General features: G+C 41.3%; 2 protein-coding genes across 5 annotated transcripts; both read right to left on the bottom strand.

Annotated features, from left to right (window-relative positions):
* Positions 1 to 1,908: 1,908 nt before the first annotated feature.
* Positions 1,909 to 8,989, bottom strand: NTAN1 (N-terminal asparagine amidase). 3 transcript variants are annotated; one of them, XM_075718561.1, is made up of 10 exons: positions 8,899 to 8,979; positions 7,636 to 7,738; positions 7,483 to 7,548; positions 6,769 to 6,877; positions 5,669 to 5,742; positions 4,288 to 4,341; positions 3,628 to 3,681; positions 2,980 to 3,077; positions 2,372 to 2,485; positions 1,909 to 2,182 (listed from the first exon to the last, which is right to left on the bottom strand). In XM_075718561.1, the coding sequence occupies exons 1-10, from the start codon at positions 8,977 to 8,979 to the stop codon at positions 2,003 to 2,005; spliced, it is 933 nt and encodes a 310-aa protein (XP_075574676.1). In that variant the 3' UTR covers positions 1,909 to 2,002. The 3 variants fall into 3 exon arrangements, with proteins under 3 accessions (XP_075574676.1, XP_075574677.1, XP_075574678.1); XM_075718562.1 differs by lacking the exons at positions 7,483 to 7,548; positions 7,636 to 7,738 and having other exon boundaries at positions 8,961 to 8,989; XM_075718563.1 differs by lacking the exons at positions 7,483 to 7,548; positions 7,636 to 7,738 and having other exon boundaries at positions 8,899 to 8,926.
* A 1,796-nt stretch (positions 8,990 to 10,785) lies between these two features.
* RRN3 (RNA polymerase I transcription factor RRN3) lies at positions 10,786 to 26,402 on the bottom strand. Of its 2 annotated transcripts, XM_075718350.1 has the most exons (17): positions 26,310 to 26,402; positions 25,729 to 25,785; positions 24,541 to 24,630; positions 24,324 to 24,453; positions 23,780 to 23,839; positions 22,695 to 22,758; positions 22,154 to 22,223; positions 20,385 to 20,483; positions 19,674 to 19,769; positions 19,068 to 19,203; positions 17,988 to 18,118; positions 15,705 to 15,835; positions 14,649 to 14,833; positions 13,989 to 14,097; positions 13,427 to 13,579; positions 12,421 to 12,508; positions 10,786 to 11,726 (listed from the first exon to the last, which is right to left on the bottom strand). In XM_075718350.1, exons 1-17 carry the CDS (start codon positions 26,400 to 26,402, stop codon positions 11,568 to 11,570), a joined length of 1,851 nt encoding a protein of 616 aa, XP_075574465.1. In that variant the 3' UTR covers positions 10,786 to 11,567. The 2 variants fall into 2 exon arrangements, with proteins under 2 accessions (XP_075574465.1, XP_075574466.1); XM_075718351.1 differs by lacking the exon at positions 13,427 to 13,579.
* Between the last annotated feature and the right edge of the window lie 604 nt (positions 26,403 to 27,006).

Consider the following 27,006-nt stretch of genomic DNA (forward strand, 5'->3'; position numbering starts at 1 on the left):
AATCCAGAGCATGGATTTCAGACTTTGCAGAGGAAGCCCGTGCCCTGGGTATTAATGATGCATTTAAAATGTGAACAGTGCCACATGCTAGTACAGTAATAACTACTGTAACTTATTAACTGGGATTTTGCACAAATATCAATTCCCCCTGTGGGACAGAGATTTATCGTACACTCGTTACAGTTGCTTTAATCCTCTACTTGTCAGTGTCACCAAAGTACTAGGGAAATTTCTTAACTGCTTGTAAAGATTTGTAAAAGCAGTTGGCAGTTATCCTTCCTGTAGGAATCTAAGCATGATAATAGTTGCTAACTAACCAATCAGCCACACACAAGATTAAGAATACAGTTGTACCCAATAATTGTAAAGTGATCTCATTTTACGTTAATTCACTTAAAAAAATAATCAGTTGCCAATTGTTCACTTTTTTAATGTTTAAAAATCACTTTTGCCTCCTGCAAAACATCTACTGCAGTCACACTAGCTCTGTTTTGCTTCTTTTTTACCCTTACATAAAAACATTGCCAACCGGCTGCGGTGCGGCGAGCGTTAGGGATGGACGCCTGTGTAGTACTTCACCATTGACGGTTTTTCCTGCTGTTGTACAACTTGACCCATTCAGCCAAGGCCCTCGGTACAGTGGGGGCTAAGGTAATGAGGTTTCAGCCTTTTAGAAAGAAATAGTGCCTCTGCATGCCTGACCGGCTGCTTGCTTCTGCCGCTGGAAAGAATCACCAACACACCGTTGTTTTCCTTTGCACGCCGTTTATAAACCAAATACTGTTGAACACATTTATGTAGTGTAACTGGAGTTCTTTCTGTTGTGTATTTTTAAAGCTAGCTGTAGTAAAGCTTGAAAAACCCAATACACTTGTGATGGTTTCAACACTTATTTTTTGAATAACAGTAACTTACCTATGGTAGGAATTGTACAGACGCAAAGAAATTATATAGGTTATTTACACTACAGCACAACATCATAGTGTCTAGGACTACTTAATGCACAAGCAAAGCTTTGGATAAATCAAAAAAAAAAAGCTAAGGTGTAGAAGTCCTCCCCCCTGACAGAATTATCTTAAGCACTTTGCATATTTTCAGAGCCTCTTGTGGAAAGGTGATCTTTGGAAAAGCTTTTGAGGAAAACCATCCCATTGCTATAGAACTGGATACAAGTACTGTAGTTTGTTCCTTTGTGTTTCGTTTGGGGTTTTTTTCCCCCTCCCCTAAAAGGTATACATTTACACCATAATGGCTGTAGTGGTAGCAGAACTGACTTGGATAATCTGAAAAATTTGGGGTTTTTGAACTGTACTGTTGCCTGATTTGACTTTCAGCTTCTAGATCCTGTGGGGCGGGGATGCCATGAACAAGGTTAGTTTTGCTGTTGGGGTAATTTATGTAAATCAGAGTGCAATTTTTCTAAAGTGCAAAAACAATTAAGTTGACTAGTCTTCCTTATTGGTTTCTTTGGTGCAATGAAGTATGTTAATAAGAGTAATTTGTTGGGGATAAAGTTATCACCACAAAGATTAATTTTTAATGTTTTTATATTTGGAAGTGTTAAACCAGTAGTTCTGTTGGAGTGAGCTTCATTCTTTCGATACTATCTCAATGTTTCAATAAAGAGTCTTCAAATTATTACTCAAGTTTTGTTGAATGATGCTTCCCTACGTTTTAGTAAGCTTTAAGTGTGTGCAACTTCCTTTCACTTTGGGTGGAAAATAATTTTCAAAAGTAGACACCAACGTAATGCCTTCCCTTCTCGGTCTCTCAGCACTGCCACCTCTCTATCTGTGCCACTCAGATTACTGTACTGGAGCACTGGAACATAAACAAAGCCAAATTCTTACTTCAAAGGAGCAGTAATTCCTACATAAGTAATGCAGAAAAAGCAAGTTACTTCTGTCAAAATACTTTATTTTGAAAAGCACAGGAACAATAGTATTTGTGACCAGCAATATGCTTTTTGCAACAAATCGTGGTTGTGGTGGTTGGTTCCAGGTTAGATCTTGTCAGAACAAACCTGTTCCCACAGCCCTTCTTCATTTTTTTTGTAGATGCGAGGTTTCCTGTCAGGAAACAGGGAGCGAGATGGAAATGGATGTTCTTTTAAAAATGTTAATGTAGATCTAATGTGGGAAACAAAGTGGGGTGGCTCAGCCAGGGGCGATGTGGAAAGATTCTGAAAAACAAGATGGGAGCAAGAGCTGCTTGACATTCAGAATACAAAGGTCTCAATTATTCTGCCTTTTAGTAAGATTATTTCCCACCCTCCCCAGCAGTACACTGGGAAGTTTTGACAGACCGTACCCTTCTCTCTACACAGCGGGGGGGGGGGGGGAGGGGAGGGGCAAAAGTCAGTTGCAGGTACCTGTAAAATCTGTTCATCATCTTGTTCCAACCAGAAATCCACATGTGGGAAAGGCCTCCAGAAATAAGGCCCAATATGTAGTTGTTCCATCTTTGCATCATAAATGTTAGTCAGCTGTAACAACACGGAGCTTACACAGGTGAAAGAGAGAGCAAATTCCCTTAATCTGCAAGGCCTTAAGCTGCAGCTTCTGTCTAGCCGTCGTACTGTGTGCTAGCTCGGCCCCACTTCATTCAGATTAACCAATTATTCTGACAAATGAGACATTAAACTGCAACAACAAATGCAGAACTGAAAGATACTGCTGGGATTATGGCCATGACCTGAAGCTTTGAGCAAGTTCCCCTGCTGCAAGCTGTAGGGCTAGTCGTAACATCAGGTGAGAGCTGCGCTTCCACGACAAGGCTTACCCTGGCAGCTGAAAGCTCGGAAGCGGTTTGATCCCCACCGTTACCCTTTGCCTCTACTCCTCCCTCTTTCTCAGTTGTTTTGTCACCAACAGAACACTACCGCTGTATTCTTTCCTCAAACTTTTGACATTTCATTGCCCCTAACTCATCTCCCCTTCCAGCAAAAATACCCTTTCTTCCCCTGTTATTTTTACTCACCATTGCTCCTGTTAAAACATGGGCTGAACGCAAATCCTCATCCGGCCCTTTTTCTGGGAAGGTTGCAGGGAAAATCTCTGCTGTTTTAACATTCACAGCTGGTAGGAAATAGAGTTTAAATACAGAAACAGTTCGTTCTTACAAAACACTTGTTTAAAATGACCATGTCCCCAACACGACTGTGCTACAGCAACGTTAGAACCCACCAAATACTATTCTCGTATTTCTCAGTACCTCAGACCCCTTAGCCTGCGAGAGCATATTTCTACTTATTTTGCTTTGGCAGCAGTGCAATAGTCCAGAAGAACATTTTCAGAGATACTTACACTCATTAGGAAAAACAGAATGAATAATGGAAAGAAGGCTGAGGTCTAACCCCAAAGGCTAGTACAGTAGCTTGATATTGACAAAATCGTAAGTACAGTTAAATGAAAAAAAATCTGCTTGCATTTGTAAACAGCCACTTCCGTGCGTGCATCCACCTAACTGCGGTACCAGAAGAAAACTTCCATTTCTACCTGCGCCTCCAACAGCAGCCCTTAACTTTTAGGACAGGCTTTACCTAGTCATCAAAAGCAGCCCATTTGCGACTGAAATCTGAAAAGCAATCCAGTTACAAAAAAATAACTGAATTCTAATTTAACTCACCTATTCCATAAATGATTGGAAAGTGAATATCCTTTTCTTCTCTGTCGTTTAGTTCTGTAAGAAAAAAAAAGTCAAACTCCTAGGACTTTGGATTTTTTTCTGAGCAGCATTCATTTGTTGTGTGTTATCAGAGAAGAACAGATCTGATGTTGCATAAAGACAGAAAAAAAACCCCAAGGAAGCCTAAAAGAAATACGGAAAAGAAGGTAGAGGTCAGTAACACCATGCTTGGGGCCTGGAGTAGAACTCTTTGTCTCCTAACAGTACGGCCAGCTCCAGCCAACTGTCGCTCCACTTTCTGCACGGGCAATTTACAGGAAAAAAACCCGCAATGCAAAACTACCATGACGCCAGGTTTCAAAGGTGTAAGTCACCAACAGCGCTGAAATGTGAAGATGATGGACATACGACCCGAACATGATATGAAGAAGAGGAAATTACTTCTTCCTTTATGTGACGTCACACACTACGAGCTGACTGAATGAGTTTATGAATCCATTCACACCTGCAGGGAGGCAGGCCTAGCAGCCCGGCAGGTCAAAGGTCTGAAAATGCTCTTCTTTCTTACAGGACAGATAAAAAAGCCATGTGTGAAAAGAGCCCTGCACTTTGACTTCAGTGGCTAAAGATACTTCAAAACCCAAGGAAACGTCGTCTTACCTGTTACGCAGAAAGTCACTAAATGAACGTCATCTGGTTGGAGATCGAACGCTCCTATGGCAACAACGATAGCAGCAATGTGTAAGCGTGACTGGTGGCAAAGCGGGTGCCGTATACAGACGAGGGGGCATTACCCGTGCTGCGCACTGCAGCGCAGATGGGCAGAGATACCTAACGCACTGATCCTAGATAAGGCAACAGAGCAAAGAGCATTTGGCAGATTTGCTTCCAACTAACTTTTATCAAATTAAAGCCACAGCTACTAAACGTAACACTAATTTAGCATGTTTTTGCTATCACAAATGGCTACTCTGTGTAAAGTGTTCTGCCACTTACTCCTTTTACGGACACTGCTTTAGCTCTGGCATCGCATCAGCCCTGCTTTAGATCACTATACATTTAACAGCTTATATTTAAATGCATTTTCTGAAAATGTTAAATATATAGTGAGCAAACCCTGTCTTGTCTTAGCTGTATTTTAATTATGCTTCTCACCATCCCACACACCAGAAAAAAACCCAAAAACCTTCTCTTGTTTGGAAGTTCTAATAGCAATACAACATTACTGTTTTAAATTGTAACTTGATACATGAAAATCAGAAGGCTGGGAAAAAAAAAAATTTTACCAAAATACTTCATTCTGTACAGAGCTCTCATACGACACGTAACACAGCTAACAGGAATGGCTCGGTGCGATGGCCACGAGGGTGCACCCCAGGACCTTTGCCAGCTCCATTTTCCTTTTTGTTTATCTCCCTGGGCCACCTCCCTCCAATCCTGACATTTACCCCCATCCCTGCCCCTTCCCCGTTCCAGTGGGGCCGAGGCCTCCACACTGCGGAAGTACTTAGCACGAGCCAGAGCACTTAACAGCTCACCAGGTACGTTACGTTTCCAATTTGTAAAGCACTGCAATCACTTCTCTGGACTATAGATTTTAAAACCAGACATTACATCTTTCATCAGCCAATTCCAAACAATAATTAAATTTTACCTCATCACATTAAGGTACGAAATGAATAGTAACTAATGAAGTCACCGACATGTATAGACAGTGACGACACTTGACCAAGATCACGTAGCATATCGGCAGCAGAGCCAGGGATCAAGCCCAGCTGACCTGCACTCCAGTTCTACACACTAGAATATAAGCCAGGAAGAAATTACAAGTCCAGACCCTCCATCCCACACACCAGCCATATGCGAGCCTCAGCACTCCAACCCCTCTCCGTACCAAGTTCTCAGGCAGAGAAAACACCGTTCCAAATTAATCCAGATTTCTTTCCGTGAAAAAACAGGGGCCTCAGATTACAAACAAATTTTACCCAAATCCAGTCAGAACTATTTTTTGGACATGAGAGTGGAAAAAACGTGGACTTACTAAGAAGCTGATTAGTAAGTTTTTGTGATAACTGCCTATCATCATTGAAACCTCCAACTAGGTGCACTTCGAGCCTAACAGAGATGGAATAACAGGAAACAGCAGTTAAAAAGACATCCCAAAGTGAATAGCTTTACAAAATAATCCCCAGCCCAGACTGCAAAGCAATCATTAGAGAAGCCTCACTTGTTACTGTCACATGCGTCAACTTGGTTTGCATTACATAGCAAGTTATGATAATTCCATTCTGAACACTTCAGGGATCATCCAGGAAATAGCACGAATTAAAAACTTCAAGAGGTATTACGTGCATGCAGTACTATCTAACCCAGTGGTATCTCCGATGGTCAGCACCGCTGGTTTGGACCAAACTTAGTAACCACCTTTCAGTTCCCCAAGAAAGGGTTAATTAAACATGAAGATTTTTGCTCCCGTGACCTCCTCACAACTATTCTGGACCATACAGCAGGGTTCTTGTCTGAGAAGTGTCTATGAGAAGTGTCTATGTAAAGACAAGTCCTGACAAACCACGAGTTTTTAGAGACCGTATCTTCTAAGTTCACTGAGTTTTTGTTCGTCTCAAACTACAGGGGCAAAAAAACCCCACATCCAGAATGAATCTTGTTTGCTAAATTCTGTTACAGAGCTTTTTTCCCCCACTCTCCCATCCCCGCACCCCCTTTCTTTTTTCTAAATGTGGGACTTAGAAAAATCCCAGATGGATTTGCAGATCCCAAGAGAATCTACAAGACCAACAGTCTGGAAGGAAAAATAGAATGTAAAACCAAAAAAAGTTGTTTGGAAAATTTTGCTCATCTGAAACAAGAGTTAACTGGGAAACAGTAAACACAAAATCTCACAATGGCATTCTACAGAGACACTATTCAGAACAGAACCATGCTTTAAACCACTGCTAAAAATACTCTCAAATTCGTCATCAAGGAAATAATTTTCACTTTATGTGTGGTCCTTATCAAGAGATATTTCCCGCAGAATTGCCTTGTCTGAACCCCATATAATCACATAAAAATTCCCCACCTTACAAACCACAATAACCTTTGTGAAAAACAGCACACAAGAAACAAAAAAGCAGAGCTGACCTTCCATATCCTGTGGTGTTAGAGAAAGACTTTACTGAACTCATGATGAGTGACACCTCAGCTTCTGTGTCTGATCCGTCGCAGTGTGTCAAGCAGGTAGCTCCACTGCCTGAGGAAGACATGAGAAGAGAGTTCATGGCATTGGTGGAGCCTGTCATGCAATTGTAATTGGAATCAGTAACAGTTTACGCTACTGTAGTAGCGCAAGAGCTGCATCCAGCACCTTCTCTTCCTCTGAGGACAGCAGCCTCCAGCAGAAGACACAGGCTGACTGAATGAGGCAATAACCTCTTCGTGTGCCCCATTATAGAATCACCAGAACTCCCGTGAAGGGTACAAGTGCCCTCTTAACCAGGACCAGGTAACATCTCTAATGGCAGAAATCCAGGCACGTAGCGAGGATCTTTCCACAAATTCCACCAAACCCTGCAGGCCTGAACTGCTGAACACAGCCAAGGTCTGCAACTGCCCCTACCCACCGGGCACAAGAGCAGATCAAGTTCAGGAGCTGCTCACTGAGCAAACAGAACACGGAAACTCTGACACTAAAGATGCCAACTTTGAACGCGTCATTCAGTTTATACATCATGTGACTTTTTGAGATTCAAGTTTATACAAATGCAATTGCAGTTTACTTTATTAATGCAGCATACGCCAATACTAATTCATTACTTCAGAGTTACAGGCTTTGTTCTTAAGGTCCTTTAAAGATACCTGTGTGTCGGAGCACAACTATGTGGCAGGTAGTTGCATCATCTGATCCAAGAATGGAAACAGAACCTATTTGAAAGGAGAGGAACGTTGTACGAACTCTGCTCTCACAATCACTGCTTCAGCAGAAGAAAACATGTTTATGTTCCTACATACCATCTTTAGGGGTAGTCACCGCAAATTCTCTCTGCTGGACATATAGAAGACCTTTAGGTTCCACAATTTGAGCAGGCTGACTTCTTAGAAGTTTTGCCTTTTCCTAAAGATAAATGATAATAGAGACTACAGTGGCTGAATTCTCAGGTGTATCCATTACTTGACAGAAACATCACCTCTGAAAAGCAAAGGGAGCCAGGTCAGAGAGAGTATCATGGAGTATTCTGAATTTTGAGAATTTTTCACTTTCCTGCCACTGATTTAGTTAATCATTAAATCCCATCATTCCATAAAAAAACAAAACCCTTTCCCCTGCTTTATAAATTATAAAATGGAGGTACAACAAAAAGCAACGGGACTTGGCCAAGATTAGACAATACCAGAGCCGATCTTGGAAGTTTAATCAGGGCAGGAAACTTTTGAAATGTAAAAGTTTCAGTCTTCTACTGCCACAATCCAGCATATTTATTTAGTACTTATCAAAATATCGCTATTTATCAGCATGCTTAGTGCATGGAAAACCCAGACTGGAGGGCTCTCACTACCGCAGTGCTCCGTCACAGACCTGCTGGGTAGGCAGTGAATTTCCATCCTGGGGCTCAAAAAACCACTTCACAGTTTTATCAAACCAGCACTGGTTTTCTGCAAAAGCTGTTTGTACAGAGAAGCATTTCCTGATGAAAAGCAGCTTCCCAAACAGCTCTGCTCAGCAGCTCCTGACCCACGGTCCGCCGTTAGGATTACAACATTCATGCACTGAAAGCGAGGTTAATGCCTTCCTAAAAGTTACACCGCTGGCTTCTATCACCCGTTCCTGTCGCTGTCGCACAGGGAGGGGCGGGCGGCCCGGCCCGGCCCGGCCCCGCAGCCAGCGGCTCGCCAGGGCAGCGCCAGGGCAGCTCCGGCCGCTCCTCGCCTCAGGGCATTCACCGCTGCCCCGCCCCGGCACGCGGCTTTTCCTCATGTTCAGCCAACCCGTGTCTTTCGTGGTCACAGGACGGGGAACGGGCGGTGCAGAGCCGCGCTCCCCCGCCGCCGGGCCGCCCCAGGCCGGGCTACCTCAGCCCGGGGCCGCCTCAGCGGGCGCCTCCTCAGCCCGGGGCCGCCTGAGCCTGGGGCCGCCGCCTCAGCCCGGGGGCCGCCCCGCTCCGCCACCCGTTTCGCCCGGCCGAGGCGGCGGGTCTTCCCGCGGGCACCGCGGCCCCTGAGGGCAGGGCGGGCCCCACCACGGGCCCCTTCGCCGCGCCGCCGCCGCCGCCTCACCTCGAGGTGGGGGTAGGCGCGGATCGTGTCCCCCGTGGGCCGGGCCAGGTCGATCCGCTCACCGTTAATCAGCAGCGGCATCTCGGTGAGCGCCCAGGCCCGGGGCAGGAGGCGGCGGCGGCTCCGCGGTTCCTGCCGAGGGCCGGGCCGGGCCGCGCCGCGCCGGGCGTCGCCGCGCGGGGCGCCGGGAAACGGCGGCGGCGGGGGGGGCTCGGCCGAGGCGGGCGCTGCGGGGGGCGGCGGCCGGGGCGGTGCCTGAAGCAGCGGCCGCCGCCGGAGGCACGCAGCGAGGGAAAAGAGACCCGGTCACGTTAGCGCCTGGCGATTCTAACGCGTTAACGGTGCATAAATCCCCTCTGCGACTGCGAGATTATCCACGAGCTCTTCTAAGAAATCGTTTTGGAAATAGCAGCGATAAAAGTCCCAAACTTACAAGTAAACCCACGCCACTGTCCTCCCCCCCGCACCCACAGAAGTTTTCAGACAAGCCCAAAGACGACAGATTTTCCTTAAGGACCAGGGATTTTCCCTCCGGTTGTCCGTGCCTGAACAGTAAGAAAAACAATCGTAGCAGCGGAGTTAAATTCACCCTGCGGGGAGAGAGGGCAGCCGGGGCACCGGGGACTGTCACAACCCCCGTACCCCAGCTCCACCTTCCCAATCCAATTTGCACAAAAGCAAACAGTTCCAGCAGATACTTTCTCCAGAAGAGACGCTGTATTTCTCAGGTAAGGCAAAATTTCCACCTCTGAATCAGCATTCCTCTACTATTAGGATTTACAGAACAAAGTCTCTTTAGCAAAACGCCCGCACCTGCCAGCTCACCTGTCTGCAATTACACTAAGCAAACCAGATCTATCACAGAAGAGATTTTAATAAAAACACTGCAGAGTTCCTAATTGGATTTTTGTTTTAAGTAAGTCCCTTTAGTATACTGTTAACCATGCAACTTCAGTACAGACAGTTCAATGCCTGTACATTTTAAATGTTATACTTCGTGTCACTTACGTCTTTGGTTTTTTTGCTTTTAATGAGATGTGGAAGTTCCTGAATCACGTACCTGGTTGTCTGGGATAGAGATAATTTTCTTCCTAGTAGCTGGCATAGCGCTGTGTTTTGCATTTAGGATGAGAAGAATGCCGATAACACGCTGATGGTTTGGTTTTTTTTTTATGCTGGCTGGGGCTAAACCACAACACTGGTATTACAACTTGGAAAGTTTTACACAGCCTCATTTTGTAAGAAGTGAGTGACTTCATTCCCACAGACGTAACAGCGCAAACAAAAAAAGGCAGCCTTCGAAGGATGCTTTCCTTGCTGTTGATGTGAGAAGGGTTCTTCCACACCAGGAGAGAATGCAATTATTTCAGATAGAAATCTACTGTTTATTACTGAGGACTAAAATTAAAACAAAAAACTAAATCTCAGTTTATCCCACAATGAACAGATCCACTGATGCATTTTGCAGTATCATCCCCAAAACTGTTTTGCAGTCTGTCAGAACAAACATCCTAACATCGAGAAGCTAGACTACACAGAGAGATCCTTAGTTACATAGGGAGATGTGTTTTTTCAAAAGTGTAAGAATTGCACTGTTTGCATCAATCTTTAATGGCTTTGAATAAAAGTGTTGTCTGGAAAGCCTCCAAGTTCAGATTCTAAAGAAGGGTAATTAGAGTTCAGTCCCAAATGCATAAAATTTTCAACTAAATGTTACACAAATAACATTTCCCCCCCACACACTGTTTATATTCTTACTCAAATCTAAAAGCCAGCAATCATGAAAAGGACACAAGAAACCTATGCAGAGAAACTCTACACTGACACATGGACAACACACAGACGCCAGTGATACCATCACTTTCTTTCTATGAGGGAAGATTTTTTTTTATATTTTCAGCATTCACATATAAACTTCAAATCCTGAAAATAAATATGGGTCTCGGAGTCCTTCACAAAGACCCCAAAGAAAACTATCTACAAATTATACATTCAGCTACTCTGTCATTTTCAACACTTCCAACAATCATCACTTTTACAAGTCTAAACTTTCATAGCTGGGAAAGTTGTGTGTCAGCTACATATTTAAGGAACGATAATGCTTATCATCCGAATACACTTTCCACTATCACATGGCTTTACCGAATACTGTTCTACAGATAGGAAAAGCTTAAGAGATGTATGCAAAAGAATCACTGTCAGACTCAATTCATGGCTTCCCTATCATGGGATCATACCATTACTTTGAAACCAACTGAAAACCAGCCATCAGAGTACAGTTTAAATACTGACAATGGAATTCTGGTCCCCACACAAATCTGTGGGAAGAAAGACCAGAATTTCATCCCTTTTATATAAAACCTGGTAGAGAAACATTAGTAAACAAGAGTTTTAAGAGTCAGGAAAAACTATAAAAAAAATCCTTGTAAGTCATAAAAACCATTTCAATGTGAAATTTGTAAAATATCACCCTATTTATTCTCTAGGCTTTTCTAGCAATATATGACTTTATCATAACATATCTGTAGAAATCTGATAATTAAGAAACAATGTTTTTTCTTAAAGGTAGTTACTTAAACATTTGCGAGTTTGGAAAGTTGAGCTAAAGTCTCTTTACAGAGCAAAAAATTGCACACAGTTTTCAACCTTTTCACTTCCAATTCTCCACGTCATTGAGGGTACGGCACATAACAGTCTGGAGGGGAGCCAATGCTGCTCACTGGGCTCCGGGTAGTTGACTCATAAGAATTTGGAGCAATTCCAACCACACCATCATTTTGAGGGGTTTCTCCTTTCAAAAAGTCATCATCTTCATCTTCAGAAGTACCCTGCATAAATTTAAAAGGATCAGTGAGAGCAGAAAGACACTCCAGATCTCTTGTTAAGATTTGGCAGAAGTAATGAATGCCGAGACCAAAAAGGGTACTCCTAAAATACATTCTGAAATGTTACAACAATCAAATCTGCTAATCAAAATGCTATAGGAAAGTTTACAAAGTTGTCAGTTAACAAAGCTACAACACTGTAAAGTATTTTTACGTGTTATCACAGGAAGGAAAGAAAAACGCATTGTTTGAAGAACTCAAAAATCTAACATAGGATAGACGTTCTGCAAGAAGGTACACAGAGCTTTAGAAGGACATAATTCAGGACCTGGGTTGTACTACAATTGTCATGACTAGTTGGAATGGTAAAGGAATTAGATGTACTCTCATTATGAAATACGGGAACTAAATTGTATCTGCAAAGTGGATTTCCCAGTGACATCAGCGTGTCTATATTCTGAGTGTTCATAAGCGTTCACAGTGGTCCTGTGCTGCCAAACTAACTTCTCTGCAGAAGAGGGGACAAGTGTTCTCAAAGCAAGGATGGATCAATCCCTAAAGCTTCCGAATTTCAATCACAGCTTCCCGTAAGTGTTCAGTGTACTCGTATCTACTAAAAAAAAAATTAATCCTGCAATAGAACCAGCTGATAGAGGTTTGGGAAAAGCTGAACTGCATTTTGATCAGAAAAGATTACCCTTTTAATGGGTTTCTTCAGATTCTCAAGATCTTCAGCACTCAGCTCTTCCCAAAACTGATAAAAAGGATCAATAGTCTTCTTTGATCTGAAAGAGGAGTTAAAACACAGTATCAGTTAATATATTCAGTAAAAGTCACGTGTTTCATTTTAATAATACAATATAAAATGCTTGGCATTTTGATAGCCCTCTGTTGCATTTTACAAACTATTCAATTAATCCCTATATAATCCCCAATTAATCCCATGAAGAAATAACTCCACTTTGCTGATAGGTATAAGTTACAACAGTGTGCTTGAGGAGTTCTGATAGTCAGGTCTCCTAATGCCTAGCTGGGTATTTTTAAGAGCTACACTATGCTCGCAAATAACCCTAATTTTCTTCCAGATTTTTAGAATATTGTATGGCTTCTTTTAATAATTTCTACTTCTAAGAAAGGTCTCCCTTCTGTAAAGATGGATTTTTTTTTTTTAAGAGGCAAAAAAAAAGCAGCCAGAATGTTGCCCTCTAACATTAGAAAGTGATTAAAGCATGATAGTGCTAGACATTTTGAAAAGCTGCAAATAATCCACTATTCAATAATAAAGCAAGGTATTTTAAATAAGTCTCCAATCAAGAAGCAATACGTTCAAGGTACAAAAAACCCAAAACAAAACCAAGAAAAAAAATGACACAGCACCATCGCAGCTCCAACAAAATATGTGTGAAGCTAACATTATAATGTTTTAGAGACTGCTTGAAACAAGGAAAGCGAAAAGAAAAGTCACCAAACATATTAACTAGACCTTCCAGGAAATTGGGTACTGTTCCTTCTTCATTGCCATATGTCACAGTGGGGGTAAATTTCAATTCAAACCTTTGACAATCTCTAATTAAAATATGCCACATGAAAAGTACTAAAGATCAGGGAACAAACTGAACTGTAGAAACACTGACAGTTTCTTACAGTTTTTAGTTTGTTGTTTTCTACTAGGCCAAAACAAGTTGATTATTTTTAAACTATACCTTTTGAGTATGTAGGGATCAAAGGGGAAGAAACTGTCAAGTGGGTTAGTGCATGTCTGCACAAGGTCACCCCCAGTGCCACTCCGAACAACTGGTATGAACTGCCTATTGTTCCTCTCGATAATTGTGTAGCAGAACACCAACTGGTATTTCCTTCAAAAAGGTAATAAAGAAAAGATAAGCATTTCTAGCACACAGAAAGCAAAAATTTCAGATGGTATTTAAATACAAGTTTGGTTTTTTAACAAACATCACTTCTATCTTCCATTTTCTAACTGAAATTAGTTTTCAAGATAGTCACAAGGTAAGGAGTCTGTTATCTTCCTCTGCACTCCTATAAACTTCACTCCAAGTAGAATCATATTGGCTCCAACACAAAACAATCAGTTTCACAGTACTGCAGGATTTCACTGAAACTGAACCAGAAATGAAACTTATCCCACCTAGAATATAGGCAATGTTATATGAGTTCTTTTGGATAACAGTCAATACTGTTCCTAACAAAACCCATGTTCACACATACACATTCATCAAGCTGAAATCAAAATAAATGAGTAGGTACCTGGTAATGGCAGCAAACAAGTTCACAACAGAGGGTATACAAATCTTCAGAGGGTTTAGCTGACACATGACAATGCGCTCAAAATTCAAACTCTGCAGATATGACAGACCTTCAAAATAAGAACAATTGACAAATACAGGTTATATATTCTGTAATCTTAACTTAATTTCTAAGAATTTCCAGTCTGACCAGTCTGCACTCTGCACAACACCACAGAAGCATATCCTAGGGTGCTCTCGTAGAGATCTAGCCCACAGCTTGTTCAGCACAAAATGTACTCTCAGTAACCTGCCACAGCCAAGGGATCCTTCTAATACAGGCACTACACTTACACACCCATTACAGGAACTGACAGAGGCACAGTGTCATCAAGAAAGATTATTAATTGAAGCCCACACTACTTTTATACAGCTGGAATTCAAACATGCTTAGTAAGCGGGGCCAGAAATCAACATTGAGGAGTTATCTGCATTGTTTTCAACAGTGGGGAAAAAGAAGATTATTTAGCTTGGTAGTCCAACAGGTGTACAAGCCATCTCATTTTATTCAGAGCACAACATAAACTTGCCATCAGATACTTGACTGAATTGACCATTACAAACATATCAACAGTAAAACTTGCAAAGGAGTCCCAATACCGTTCAAGCCTAATATACTCACCTTTCCTTAAGTTGCCATCCAAAAGCTGCTTATGACGGAAAATAAGTGTATAGAACACCGCCTGACATGTAGAATAAAATGGCCCATGGAGAGCTACATCACAGTAAGCATTAGCCCCTGTATCCTGATTATCAATGTATTTATGCATCCAGTTAACCAGAAGATCCAGGCATGCTTTTACTGTACTATAATGAAGGAGAAAAAAAACAAGTGTAAAAATAGCACCTGAAATGGTGTAGAAAAGATGTTAAACAAGTATTCAAGGATCTCAGTGGTTATAAAAACATCAGTAAGAAAATATCATTGTAGAAAAGGAGATTCTGTTATGAGCTTTCTCTATCTCAGCATCAAATGAATCAATGTATCAGCACTGAAAACCCCAATCAGTGAAAGCACAAGATGCCAGAAGAGATGAACCCATGAACGCACGTTGCGTTTGAAATGCACAGTGAACAATTAGAATCCCGGGCTACAGGTAGTATAGAGAGAGATGCCTCCCATGTCCAACAAGTAATTCCAATATCAAATTAAGTTCAACATTAAAGTCACCAAGCCCACTCTGAACGGCATAAAAATACAGAATGTGTATGTACAAAAGAAGACATTTTCACCCATCTGCCAAAGTATTTTAATCCATCTGTATCAAATCCTTGAACACTTGACTTCCCTGTCTCAGAGTCTACATAAAAAGCCTAACATAGGGCATTAAAAATATCTGTTTCTGAACATCAGATATACCAGGCATCCATGACTCTACCTGAAGTCAACATAACCTACCTGTGCTCAGCATTTCTCTGTAAGTAAAGCCTTAAACAGCAAGTCATGAATCCCAGCAATCATTAGTCTGCATCCTGTAAATGCAAAACTTTCCTGGAAACTTCAAGACAATACTGAAACAGTACGGTAGAAAGGACAAACAAGACTATTGACACAGGCTTACTGGCAAAGCAGTGGGAATAGAAGACCAACACTGTGTGTGCATTCTGTGAATTCTGTACTTAACCTCAGCAATCATCATAAATTGTTTGGTTCTGCTCATATATCAAAACAACTTACACAACTGGAATAAATTTAGCTCTTGCCAAGAAGCTGCCAATGTAACTCCCAGCAGTCTGCCTGATCACTGAAGGATTGTTTGGATCATGCAGTTTTTTCCAAAGATGGTCTAAAAATGCCTCAGCCAGCCCCTGGAAACAAGATACATAGAAATCATGAGTTGTTATGCTGATGACGCTGTTTAAGTAATAAATGCCTAATACGGATTTCCTATAATTTCCATAACCAAACCATTAAAAAAAAAAATCTACCTATAACTGTAATAACTATTCTGACACACGATGGAAGGGCACTCTTTTCTGTGTTTTTTTCTATACTTAGTTGTAAAAAGTAAATGGAACCAGAAGTGTAGGAAAAAGTCAGGAATAGATACACGAGAAGTGTTTAAAACCAAAAGCAGTAAGAAGGTAAGCATGAAGTGACTGTTCACTGTCTCTTGTAGCAGAAGAGGTCACGGACATCCAATGAAAATAGCAGGAAGCCAAACTTAGAGGAAAAAAAGTGATTCTTCACCTTACATGGTTATATTGTGGAACTTTTTGCCACAGAAGTTCATGATGCCAAAAATTCACAGCAGCACAAAAAGCATAATATCATGAGATATTGTCTCCTTTAATTTGTCCATCATGGGCTGTTATCATGAAAAAACATCACTTTGGCTCAGGAAGTTACCGGACTGCTGCTGGAGGCTGAAAGAGTATTCTAGCAAAGCATCATAGAATCATAGAATTGTTTAGGTTTGAAAAGATCTTTAAGATCATCCAGTCCAACCATTAACCTAACACTACCAAGTCCACCACTAAACCAATTAAGGGTAGAGTCGCAATTTTGTGTTTCCTGGCTTGGTGGCTGGATAATTTTTAATGAAAGTAAAAACTAGGAATCATTAAGGTTGGAAAGGACCTCTAAGATCACCAGTCCAATCATCAACCCAACACCACCATGCCCACTAAACCATGTCCCAAAGTGCCACATCCACCCGTTTTTTTGAACACTTCCAGGGATGGTGACTCCACCACCTCTCTGGGCAGCCTGTTCCAATGCTTGACTACTCTTTCCATGAAGAAATTTTTGCTAATATCCAATCTAAACCTCCCCTGACACAGCTTGAGCCCATTTCCTCTTGTCCTATCGCTAACTACTTGGGAGAAGAGCCCAACACCCACCTCACTACAACCTCCTTTCAGGGAGTTGCAGAGAGTGGTAAGGTCTCCCCTCAGCCTCCTCTTCTCTAGGCAAAACAACCCCAGTTCCCTCAGCCGCTCCTCATAAGGCCTCTGCTCCAGACCCTTCACCAGCCTTGTTGCCCTTCTCTGGACACGCTCCAGCACCTCGATGTCTTTCTTGTACTGAGGGGCCCAAAACTGGACACAGTATTCCAGGTGCAGCCTCACCAGTGCCGAGTACAGGGGGACAATCACCTCCCTGCTCCTGCTGGCCACACTATTCCTGATACAAGCCAGGATGCTCTTGTCCTTCTTGGCCACCTGGGCACACTGCTGGCTCATGTTCAGCCGGCTGTCAACCAGCATCCCCAGGTCCTTTTCAGCCAGGCAACTTTGCAGCCACTCTTCCCCAAGCCTGTAGCGTTGCATGGGGTTGTTGTGACCCAAGTGCAGGACTGGGCACTTGGCCTTGTTGAACCTCATACAGCTGGCCTCAGCCCATTGGTCCAGCCTGTCCAGGTCCCTCTGCAGGGCCATCCTACCCTCGTAACATGCTTGCCCCATTCTGATATTCTTTCCAACACATCCACTATTCACCACTGTCAGAGACAGGGCATTAGCTTAACTGGATCTTTAGCTACTCTTATGCAAAAAGTATGCCTGTTCTTATTTCTATATGGTATGAGAAAGAACAGTAGTTTGCTTGAGAGAGATGGGAAAATGGGGGGAGGAACAAACAGGAGACACAAATTTCAAATTGAAGAGCTAACACAGTATCTTTAAGACAGTTTTGGGATGCTGAAGAAACTTGCTGGAGCATTGTGTCTCAGGTTCAAGAGTCCAACCAATTCTTGTAAAAGAGTTAACCAAATTCCTTCACACTAGCTTTGATTCCATCTGTTTGCAGTTTATGAACAACATGGGAAGAGCAACCACAAAGAAAAACTTGAAGAAAGGAATAACAGAGAAGGAAAAGAAAGGAAAAATACTAATGAATCCTTGTACTACCTTCAGACTAGAATTACAGCAGAAGACAACTATTTTTTGTGAAAAAAAGCCAAAACAAGGATGCAGAAATGACAGAAGACACTGCATTTTAAAACCAGCTTCTACTCACCAATTTAAAGCTACAGATGTAGAACATGAAATACTGTACATGACATGAAGCATGGGTTGGTAAAATGAGCTTGTCAAAAACAGAAACCAGATCCCGATACAAATCCTTTGTGTTGTTGATATCAAGCTTGCCTACACAACAAAACAAGAAAACAGAACAAAATGAGGCATTTCAGGGTTTTTTCCTGCCCTCATGCTGCAAAAGTGGCATTAATCTCTTTCTAATCCAGTAAGAAATACGTAAAGAAACGCTGTCAAGCTGGCTTCTAGGCTTATCTGACATCTAAAAAATATTTACAGTAAGACCTTCCAGATCTTCGGTTCTACTGCTTTTTACATTGGTGTATATAGAGAATTTCTGTGTGTATGCACATATACATGTATAAAACTGGTAGACGTGCAACTTTACAATAATGTGTTAATTCAGAAGAGCCAGAAGAAAACACTAAGAAATAAGTTACCTGACTTATGTGAAGAAGATACAGCAAAATGGTTTCTAAATATACTGTTTTAAATACATAAAATCTAAGAAATTCAAACCCTTAATAAATGCCAGGGTAAGACACTTCTTTCAGGTTTTTTTCCTGTAACACAAAGCTTTGCTGTAGCAATTCCAATTGAGTGACGTGGCTGGTTGTTTTAATCTACTTCCAGTCCTTGTGAGGTTGAAAGGATCCATAATTCTAATACTCAAAGCCATACAGTAGAGCAAATGATAAAACACCATGGTTAATCAGAAGGTATTTCTCATCCCCTAAGTTTTGCAGCACAATTCAAAAACAAAACTCTATTTACCCTTACACACTGTAATGCCACAGTTTGGATACAGCATCATACTTACCTAAGCAAAATGTCTCCAACTGAAGGCTAGACCTTTGAAGTCACAAGTGTACCTTCGCATCCTCTGCGGAATACACCGGGCAAAGGCAGGAATGTGGCCAACAGCCTGCTGATGGCAGAATTCTGCCACTAAAGGGTGAGGGCTTTATCTTGCACCAGCAGCAGAAAGCAAAAACTCCTCTTATGTTTTTCTTACTTGTTAGCAAAACAACAAATTTGATTATAGTTTCAGTGTTCTTACCATTCACGTGGCAAACATCTTTAATATAGGAAAACAGGATGGTCATCAAAATATCAAGGCGCTCTGCAAGTGGATGGGCCATTCTCTCACTACTGGAAGAGACAACTTTGTTTCCTTTTCTTTCTTCATCTTCCTCCTGGCAGATAAAATGGCAGTCATGCAGCTTTCATATACACAACATCATAAAGACAGCAGTTACAGGAAAAGTGAAACTAAATTTCTATTCCAGTTGCTAAAGTTTTGTTTTTTTTTTTTTTTTTTTGAAAAAGCAGTATCTAATTACATAGCTTAGTGTAAGCAAATTTTTGTAAACTAAGCCAACTACCATGAATTCTTTGATTAGCTTTATGTATACCTGCTTGTGTTTTTACATAATTAAATTGATTCACTGCATGTATGCTGGGTATTTACATGAATAAAGTCAATAACCAGAGAACACGTTAATCATTTGTCAGCTGTCCAGGTTTCAAGAGCTGTGTGCAGCGCAGTAATGACAAAACAATAATGTATTCCTACACTTAGCTCAGAGCCACCTCAAAAGTGAGAATTTTACTAAAAAGAAAAAACAACCAAACAAAAAACTTTTAGTAGAACAAGATAGCCAACCATGTCAAAAAGTCCCTCCTCTGTAGATTTTTCCTCACTATCAGAGTTATTAGCAGTTTCTTCAGCGTCTTCAATATCTTGCTGTGGAGTACTAACCTACAGTGGCAAACAAGAATTAACTTTTATAAGACCATGACAATAATATGAAACCTTTATTATTTATGAAGAAATGACAATTTCTAAGCTAGATTTTGTCCTCGACTAAATAAACATTTTAAAAGGGAATGATACGTATGTATTACACAAACACGCACTCCAAACTGCCTGAAACTTTACCTCCAGAATGTAAGCTTTCCCCAGACTGTTACGTGCTGAGGTTCTCCAAAATAAAAAGCCTTGATCATTTACAATGGTACTCCTCCTGTCTTTAAGACTGTAAATCCTTTTACTTCAAAGGGATGATAAAACAAATCAACCAAACAAAGAGAAGCAAGTTCTCTGCACATCAGCACTGATCACCATGAAACAGTTATTTTGATTCTGCCATGGAGATTCCATGCAGGGTATAACAGTATACATCATAGTTACCCGCAGGTGTGAGAACATCTTGAGACTGGGAATGGAGTGCAAATTTGGTTGGTTTTATACTCATGATCGTGAACGCTACTGCAACATATTTTTTGTTGCACTTAATACCGAAGCATATTTAATTTCTCACTTTGTGTATTTTAACACCAAGCTTCCTTAAAAGATGATGTAGAGCAAACTTACGTCCAACTTTAACAGCTTTTCAATAATAAGCTCCAGAATTTGAAGCCTCAGAGTTGGAAGGTACACTGTAACTCGTAGCAGGTTATGAACATAACATTCCTATAATACAAAATTAATTGATATCTATAATAATGTTAACAGAAAGTCTCATTTCTGCCAAGGATTTTTAGAAAACAAGCTTCTTAATTTGTTATCTAAAGAGCCAGAAACAGGTTTAAACAGACTGTATTCAATCTAGAATAAGTTAATGTGTAAGCCTAACATCAACTTTCAATTGCTAAGCTGTGTTATTATTAACTTCTTAATCTACTATTTCCATGCAAATTTATCCAATTATCTGTAGACAGAATGAGTATAAATATTCTATAAGAAGAGTTATTCATTTCCATAGGAGTTTATGTCTAAACTTTCTCTAGGAAAATTAAAAACAACAAGCATATTCCTCACTACATCTAGAACCAGATCCAGCAGAACTGTTTAAAGTGAGACTAAATACATCTTCATTTCCGGTTATTATAATATAGTGACAACAATTCTAAATTCCACAGGTAAGTCTCCTCAGAGTCGTTCTGATTGTAATTCAAACAGGTTAACAGACAAGTGCACATGTGCCCACCCATGTATACACACGTATGTACAAAACACAACATTGCAACTTTCATATAGCAAAACTGTCAAGTCAATACATAAATTTAGGTAAAGTGCCACATTTAAGTGCACCATAGTCTCTTTGTGAATATGCATTATAATAACCTTTAATTACATGAGCACATATGATTTTTCCACAGGCCATTTGGCTCACTCAGTACATTAAATGGATAGTTTAATGAGAATGTATAAATTGGAAATATTTAAAAACAATGCATGGACCATATTTTTATTACACTTCACTCAAACCTTGCCCTGAAAACACAGTTATGAATTTCTTCACAACTTGCTCCTCACTGAGCTGCTAAATAAACAAACAAATAAAAATTCTTCTCTAACACCATGTACGAGCTATTATCCCCCTCATTTTACAGATAGGGAACTGGTGCCCAACATTATTTGGATTTAAAAAAAACACAACCAACCAAACAAAAAACCCAAACTAGCAAGGTATACAAAGAACTTCGGGGGTTCTTCAGCACTTATAAGTTTGAAACACAGCTCCAACTGAACTCGGCTGGTGGAGCAGGACTCTTGCCTTTCTGTAAAATAAAGTGCCAACATATCAAGTTGGAACAAGCAAATACAAAGATCACACAAGAGCTGTAACCCATCAAAAGTTTCCAGCTTGTTTTTCACCACTATACCAAAGATGTAATAAAACAACTTAACACCCTACACTACTGGCAACTTGGATTTCATCTATATCATCCATTGCTTTCTCTCTGCTTATCAAATCCCCTGTTCTTCTGATAAATACTTTCCATTTTTGACAACAAATGAGACAGGTATCCTACCGTCTCCTTACTATACAACCCTGAGATTCATCGTCAAAGAGGTCCATCTTGTGCATTGATTAAGAAAGCAATCCTGTGGAAAAGATATGCAGTTATGTCATTAAAGACTAGCATAATGCTTATGCACAAGGAACTTAAGTATGCTTAGACAACCTTATACTAAAAAGACACACCTATATATATATATATATTAAAAAAAAACCCACACAAACATCTTAAACAAAAATCCGCATTCAACACTACCAAATCAGTTGTCATACTATAGATTATACTTATACATTAAAAAACAAGTGAACAAATAAACAAAAATATTCAAGCTCTTACCAGAGTCCTTTCCGATTTATTAATGAAAGGAAAGTTTTCCACAAGTATCGGCATGAGAAACTGTGGTGTCCTACAATTTAAACAAACAAAAAAAATCCCCGAAACAAACCAACCAAAAGTTACAGGTTAATACGAGAGCAAATATTGAAGCTCCAGCACTCTAAAGACAGACTAGAATAAGCTTATTTCACAGTAACTTTATTTTAAGGTAAGTAATTGTAAAAAAGGATCACAGAACAGTTAAGAAGTGGCAAACTTTCACTGTGGACTTGTTAGAAGCCACTTCAAATACGGTGCTATAAACATGACTTTCCCTGCTTCCTATTTCCATTATCTGGATTTTCAGCTGCTGATGTCTATGGAAGTTTCATAATGACTGGATACAGCATTCCACCAATTAGTGAATATGAGGAAAAATCATGCAATGAAACCAAGTACTATACTTCCAATTAAAAGAAGAAAAAAAACCCCAATTCATCAGTTCACAAGCTTTAAATCTGCAAGGAAAGGGCACACAAAAACCACAGGATTATATACTTACGAAGGAACGTATCTTGCAACGGTTTGCAATGCTCTATGGCATGTATTAAAGTTTTCAGAAAGGTCTAGAGAAAGAAAAAAGTACTCTCATGCATTTGGTTACAGAAAACTAAATCAGGATCCAGCAAAACCAGTTTGTATCAACTAATTGTTTTAAAGATTCCCAAGGAAACTGCATTTGCCAAAATGCTAGGCGTTTGGTTGTTTTTTAAAGTTGAACTGCCTTACTACCAAAATAAGCATGAAAAATAATTCCAGATAAAATTCATGGCATCACAATCAATAAACCTTAAATGCACTGCCAGCCCCAAGGCCAGGTATTGTTGTTACGTGCTCTCATACTGAACACTAAACTTGGAATCCAAAATTTATCCCACAATACACAAGTATTTAGAATATATGTTAAATCCAAGTCTGTAACTAAATAAAATCTATCTGAACATTATGCCTCATTTTCACAAGAGTAAAACAAATAGATAATTAGGCTTCCATAACAAGCTTTTTTTTATCCAAACAGTGTCACAAGTGAACAGCGAAAGAGTAGCGGGGTCATCACAATCAGAACTGAAATTTATTCCAGCATTCAAGATAAAAAACCAGGAAGTTCTCGAAATACATTTAGCTACCTGTTTGCCTTATCAATAACCACACTAATTTATGCGGCATGTTTGTTAAAAGTATCAAGTGTATTTGAACTTATCACAGGCAGACAACAAAAAAAGACTCAAGAATCCCCCAAACTACCTAGTTTTACTGAGGTAAATAAAATGTAAAACAAACAACTCCTACCTTTTATTTGGCTTTGAAACAATCTAAGACAAGGAATGTTTTCCTATGCATTCAGCCTTATTCCTAAAGATACTGTACCAACAGGAGTATTTCGAAAGTAACAAGGAACAGGTCACCACACCACTGATTTGAGTACAAGAAAGTGTTTGACTTGGGAATTTAAGGATGTACTGTTTCTTAATATTTGACATTAACCCAGCTAAATTAATTTTGTAAAAAAGGAGCAACATGCACTGTATACTTCTTTAGTAAAGGTATTACAGCAGCATATATAAGCCATGCTTCCTTTATACTCACTTTCATCATCATCATCAGAATCTGAAATATCCACATCATCTTCTCTGATGGTTATTCGAGCTAGCAAAAAGTGAGATTATTATATCAAAACTGTACAAACCTTACAGGTAACGGTTTCAATGCCAAATCAAACACACTGGACGACAGTCTTCATCAGAACTAAAGCATCAAAATTACCCAGAAGACTTTCTAAAATAAGCAGAAGCTCATCAAAAAAACCTGTTTCATTCACAGAACCAGGAGGTTCTTGACATAATCCTCACTGCAGCTTTCCAGTTTTAGTAATAACAACATTATATGGTTCATCCCTTTCCAAGACATCTTCATAAATGGGGTCTGTATTAGCCACTAGAATATGCCTTCTAAAATCTAGGTACAGAAAACTATCTGTGTCACAATTCAACCATTCAAGGTAAGAAAGTAATCAACTGCAAGAAAACCCAACCCAATAATTAATTGTGTCATGCATTATATTTATACAGAATTTATCTAGGAAAGACATTTTGATATGCAAACAAAGAAGATTAAGAGAAAAGTAACTTACGGGGGACAAACTGTGATACAATCATCCGGAGGCATGGCCTAAGATGGACAGTTTGTGCTGACACTAGATTGCCAAGAAACCCCAGATACTCTTCCACTACCTCCCGGCTTCTTCTCAACCATGGCAGCTTCTGAAAGTAAACAAAGACCCAGGTGTCAAAGAAAAATCTTGCGAGTACTAAACTCTTAATCTTCCCATATAAAAAACGGGTACTTACCAGCAAAATGCTGACCAGTTGCTCAAGCTCTTTGGTCAAATATGCAACAGAAGCTCGAAATTCATGCAGCCAATTAAGGATCTGGGCATCCTTAAAATAAGCAGAAAAAAAAATAGGTAACTACTCCAATAAACAGTATTACCTATTACCAGAAAATAACTAAAACCTTAAAATAAAAAGTCAAAGACAGATAATTATTTTCACATCAACAGGCAAGGAATTTCTTTAAGTATGTGTCCTCACCAATGGAAGTTCCTGAATGCAAGAATAAATGCAAACCAACTCCTAAACCAACAGCCTGCCTGGAAGGCTTAAGCTACAGACTGAGCAAGGCATGCAAACCTCACTCACATAGAACATATTTAAAAGAAATGGCATTCAATCTTAATTTTCTTTTCTTTTTGCTCTAGTTTAAGCAGAAGGAACATTCAAGTCTTGAAATAAGAGAGATACTGAAACAGTAGCAAACCTACATAGAAAATTTTACACTGATTTTGCCTGTACCCTCCAAAAGGCCTGCTAAAAACAAAGTATTTAACAAAATGTCCTCTTTAGAGAGAAAAGGAACTCAATACAGCATGCTTCCTGCAGCATTCTTCTCACAGCTTTGTGGCTTAATTAAAAGGAAAAAAAGAAAAACAAAAAGGAAAAAGAAAGACAGCAAATGTGGTGGGTAGTCACAGCTATACAGAAGAGCTGTGAAACAATACTTCTGGGTGTAGCTACTACATGCATATGTATCTTACTACTTGATTAAACAAGTTTTTAAGTGAGCACAGGAGAAGGTAAAAATTCATGCAACTTAAAGGCTGCAAAAGTCAGAAACCATAGTTTGATCTACAGAAGTAAAGACACTGCCTTTCTATGTCACTGATGCTTATCTGGAACAAAGAAAGACCCCATGATAAAGCAAAAAGTTCCTCACTCTAGAGCAAAAAGCCTATGAGCATGAGGTATCATTTATCAAGTTTCTGCATATAAGACACATATACATAGAAAGAGACAATTGCTTTTTTTTTTTTCATTTTGAGTTTTAATCCCAGTAGTTTCCACAAAGCAAAAAGCTGTTAAATGCAGCTAAATATTTAAAGCAAAGGATTTGGGTAAGCACCAGAATGACTTGTCTGATAATTACACTCAGACAGCTGAACTTTAAATCGTCAGGCCCCTGACTACCAAGGCTCTTACCTTTATGTCTGGATCTGACAGCTGATGCTTCAACAACTCAAAATCTGTGGTCTCACCCTAGCAAGGGAAAGAAAAATAAGTAAATAACACTTATGTTTTTTTCCAGAAAAAAATACAAGTTTCATCAATGTATCTGAACAACCTAGTATTGTTTAACAGTAACATGAAGAACACAAGTAAGCAAAAAATCTCAAGGAGGGCTGAAGCAGCAGTAACAGAATGCCGTCCCTGAAAGACAACTGAAGCTGCAGGGTCATTTTTAGCTGCTCTCACTGTAGATACCGTTGTGATCACTTTGCACCCTTTGGCGTAAGCCAGACTTTACAGGACGTCACTCGGGTTGACTCACGGGGGAAATTTTTTCACTTGCACAGCAATACCGCCTGGCACACGCATACAGCACTCAGCCGCCTTCAGGGTTTTTTCCCTAAGCCTTCAGACACAGCCTTGTGCACGGCGGAACGAGCCTTCGCATTGCAATCCCAGCCCAGGAGCCAGCGCACCGGCAACGCGCGCAGCCTGGAAGGTGAGGAGCCGCCCGGGGCGAGCCGCGACGGCCGGCGGAGCAGGGCCGCACTCACCTTTTCGTACTTCAGCAAGATATCCGTCAGAGTCCCCCCGAACCGCACCGTCTTCCTGGGCGGGGAGCTGATGAACTCGTCCCCTCCCAGCATGGTCGCGGCCCCGCGCCTGAGGGAAGGCGAAGCCGCCGTGAGCGCCCGCGGGCCTCGGCCTCACCCCCACCGCCCGCCCTCAGGAGCCCGGCCCGCCCGGCGGGCCCCGCCGGGGGACGCGCCCCTCTCCTCGGGGGACGCGCAGGAGCCCCCGCCCCCCGCCGGCCCCCCCGAGGCCCCCCCGCTGCCCCGCCTTGCCTTACGGTGGCGGCAGCGCGCGCCCCGCTAGCGGGGCAGGCGTCGCCGCGCGCCGCGCCCCTCGCGCGCCGCCCGCCCGCGCCGCCACATGCCGCAGCCGGGCGGAAAGGGCGCTCGCCCGCCGGAAGCGGGCAGTGCTCCTCCCCCCCGCACCATAGAGAGGCGCGGCGGGAAGGGCCGCGGCCGCTCTGGCCCTGCCGTCTGCGGTGCGGGCGGACCCAGGGCGCCGGGCGGGGGCACGGAACGGGCGCTCTCCGCCCCGGTGCGCGGCGGGGATGAGGCCGGGCAGCAGCGGCGGAAAGCTCCACCGGCGCCACCGTTTCGGTTTTAACATTGACCCCTGGGGGGGTAACGATAGCGCTCGCCCGGTAGCGGCACACACAGCCCGCACTCCCGGGCGGCGGGT

Source organism: Pelecanus crispus, chromosome 11, assembly GCF_030463565.1.
Source record: "Pelecanus crispus isolate bPelCri1 chromosome 11, bPelCri1.pri, whole genome shotgun sequence".
In the NCBI taxonomy this organism is placed as follows: domain Eukaryota; kingdom Metazoa; phylum Chordata; class Aves; order Pelecaniformes; family Pelecanidae; genus Pelecanus; species Pelecanus crispus.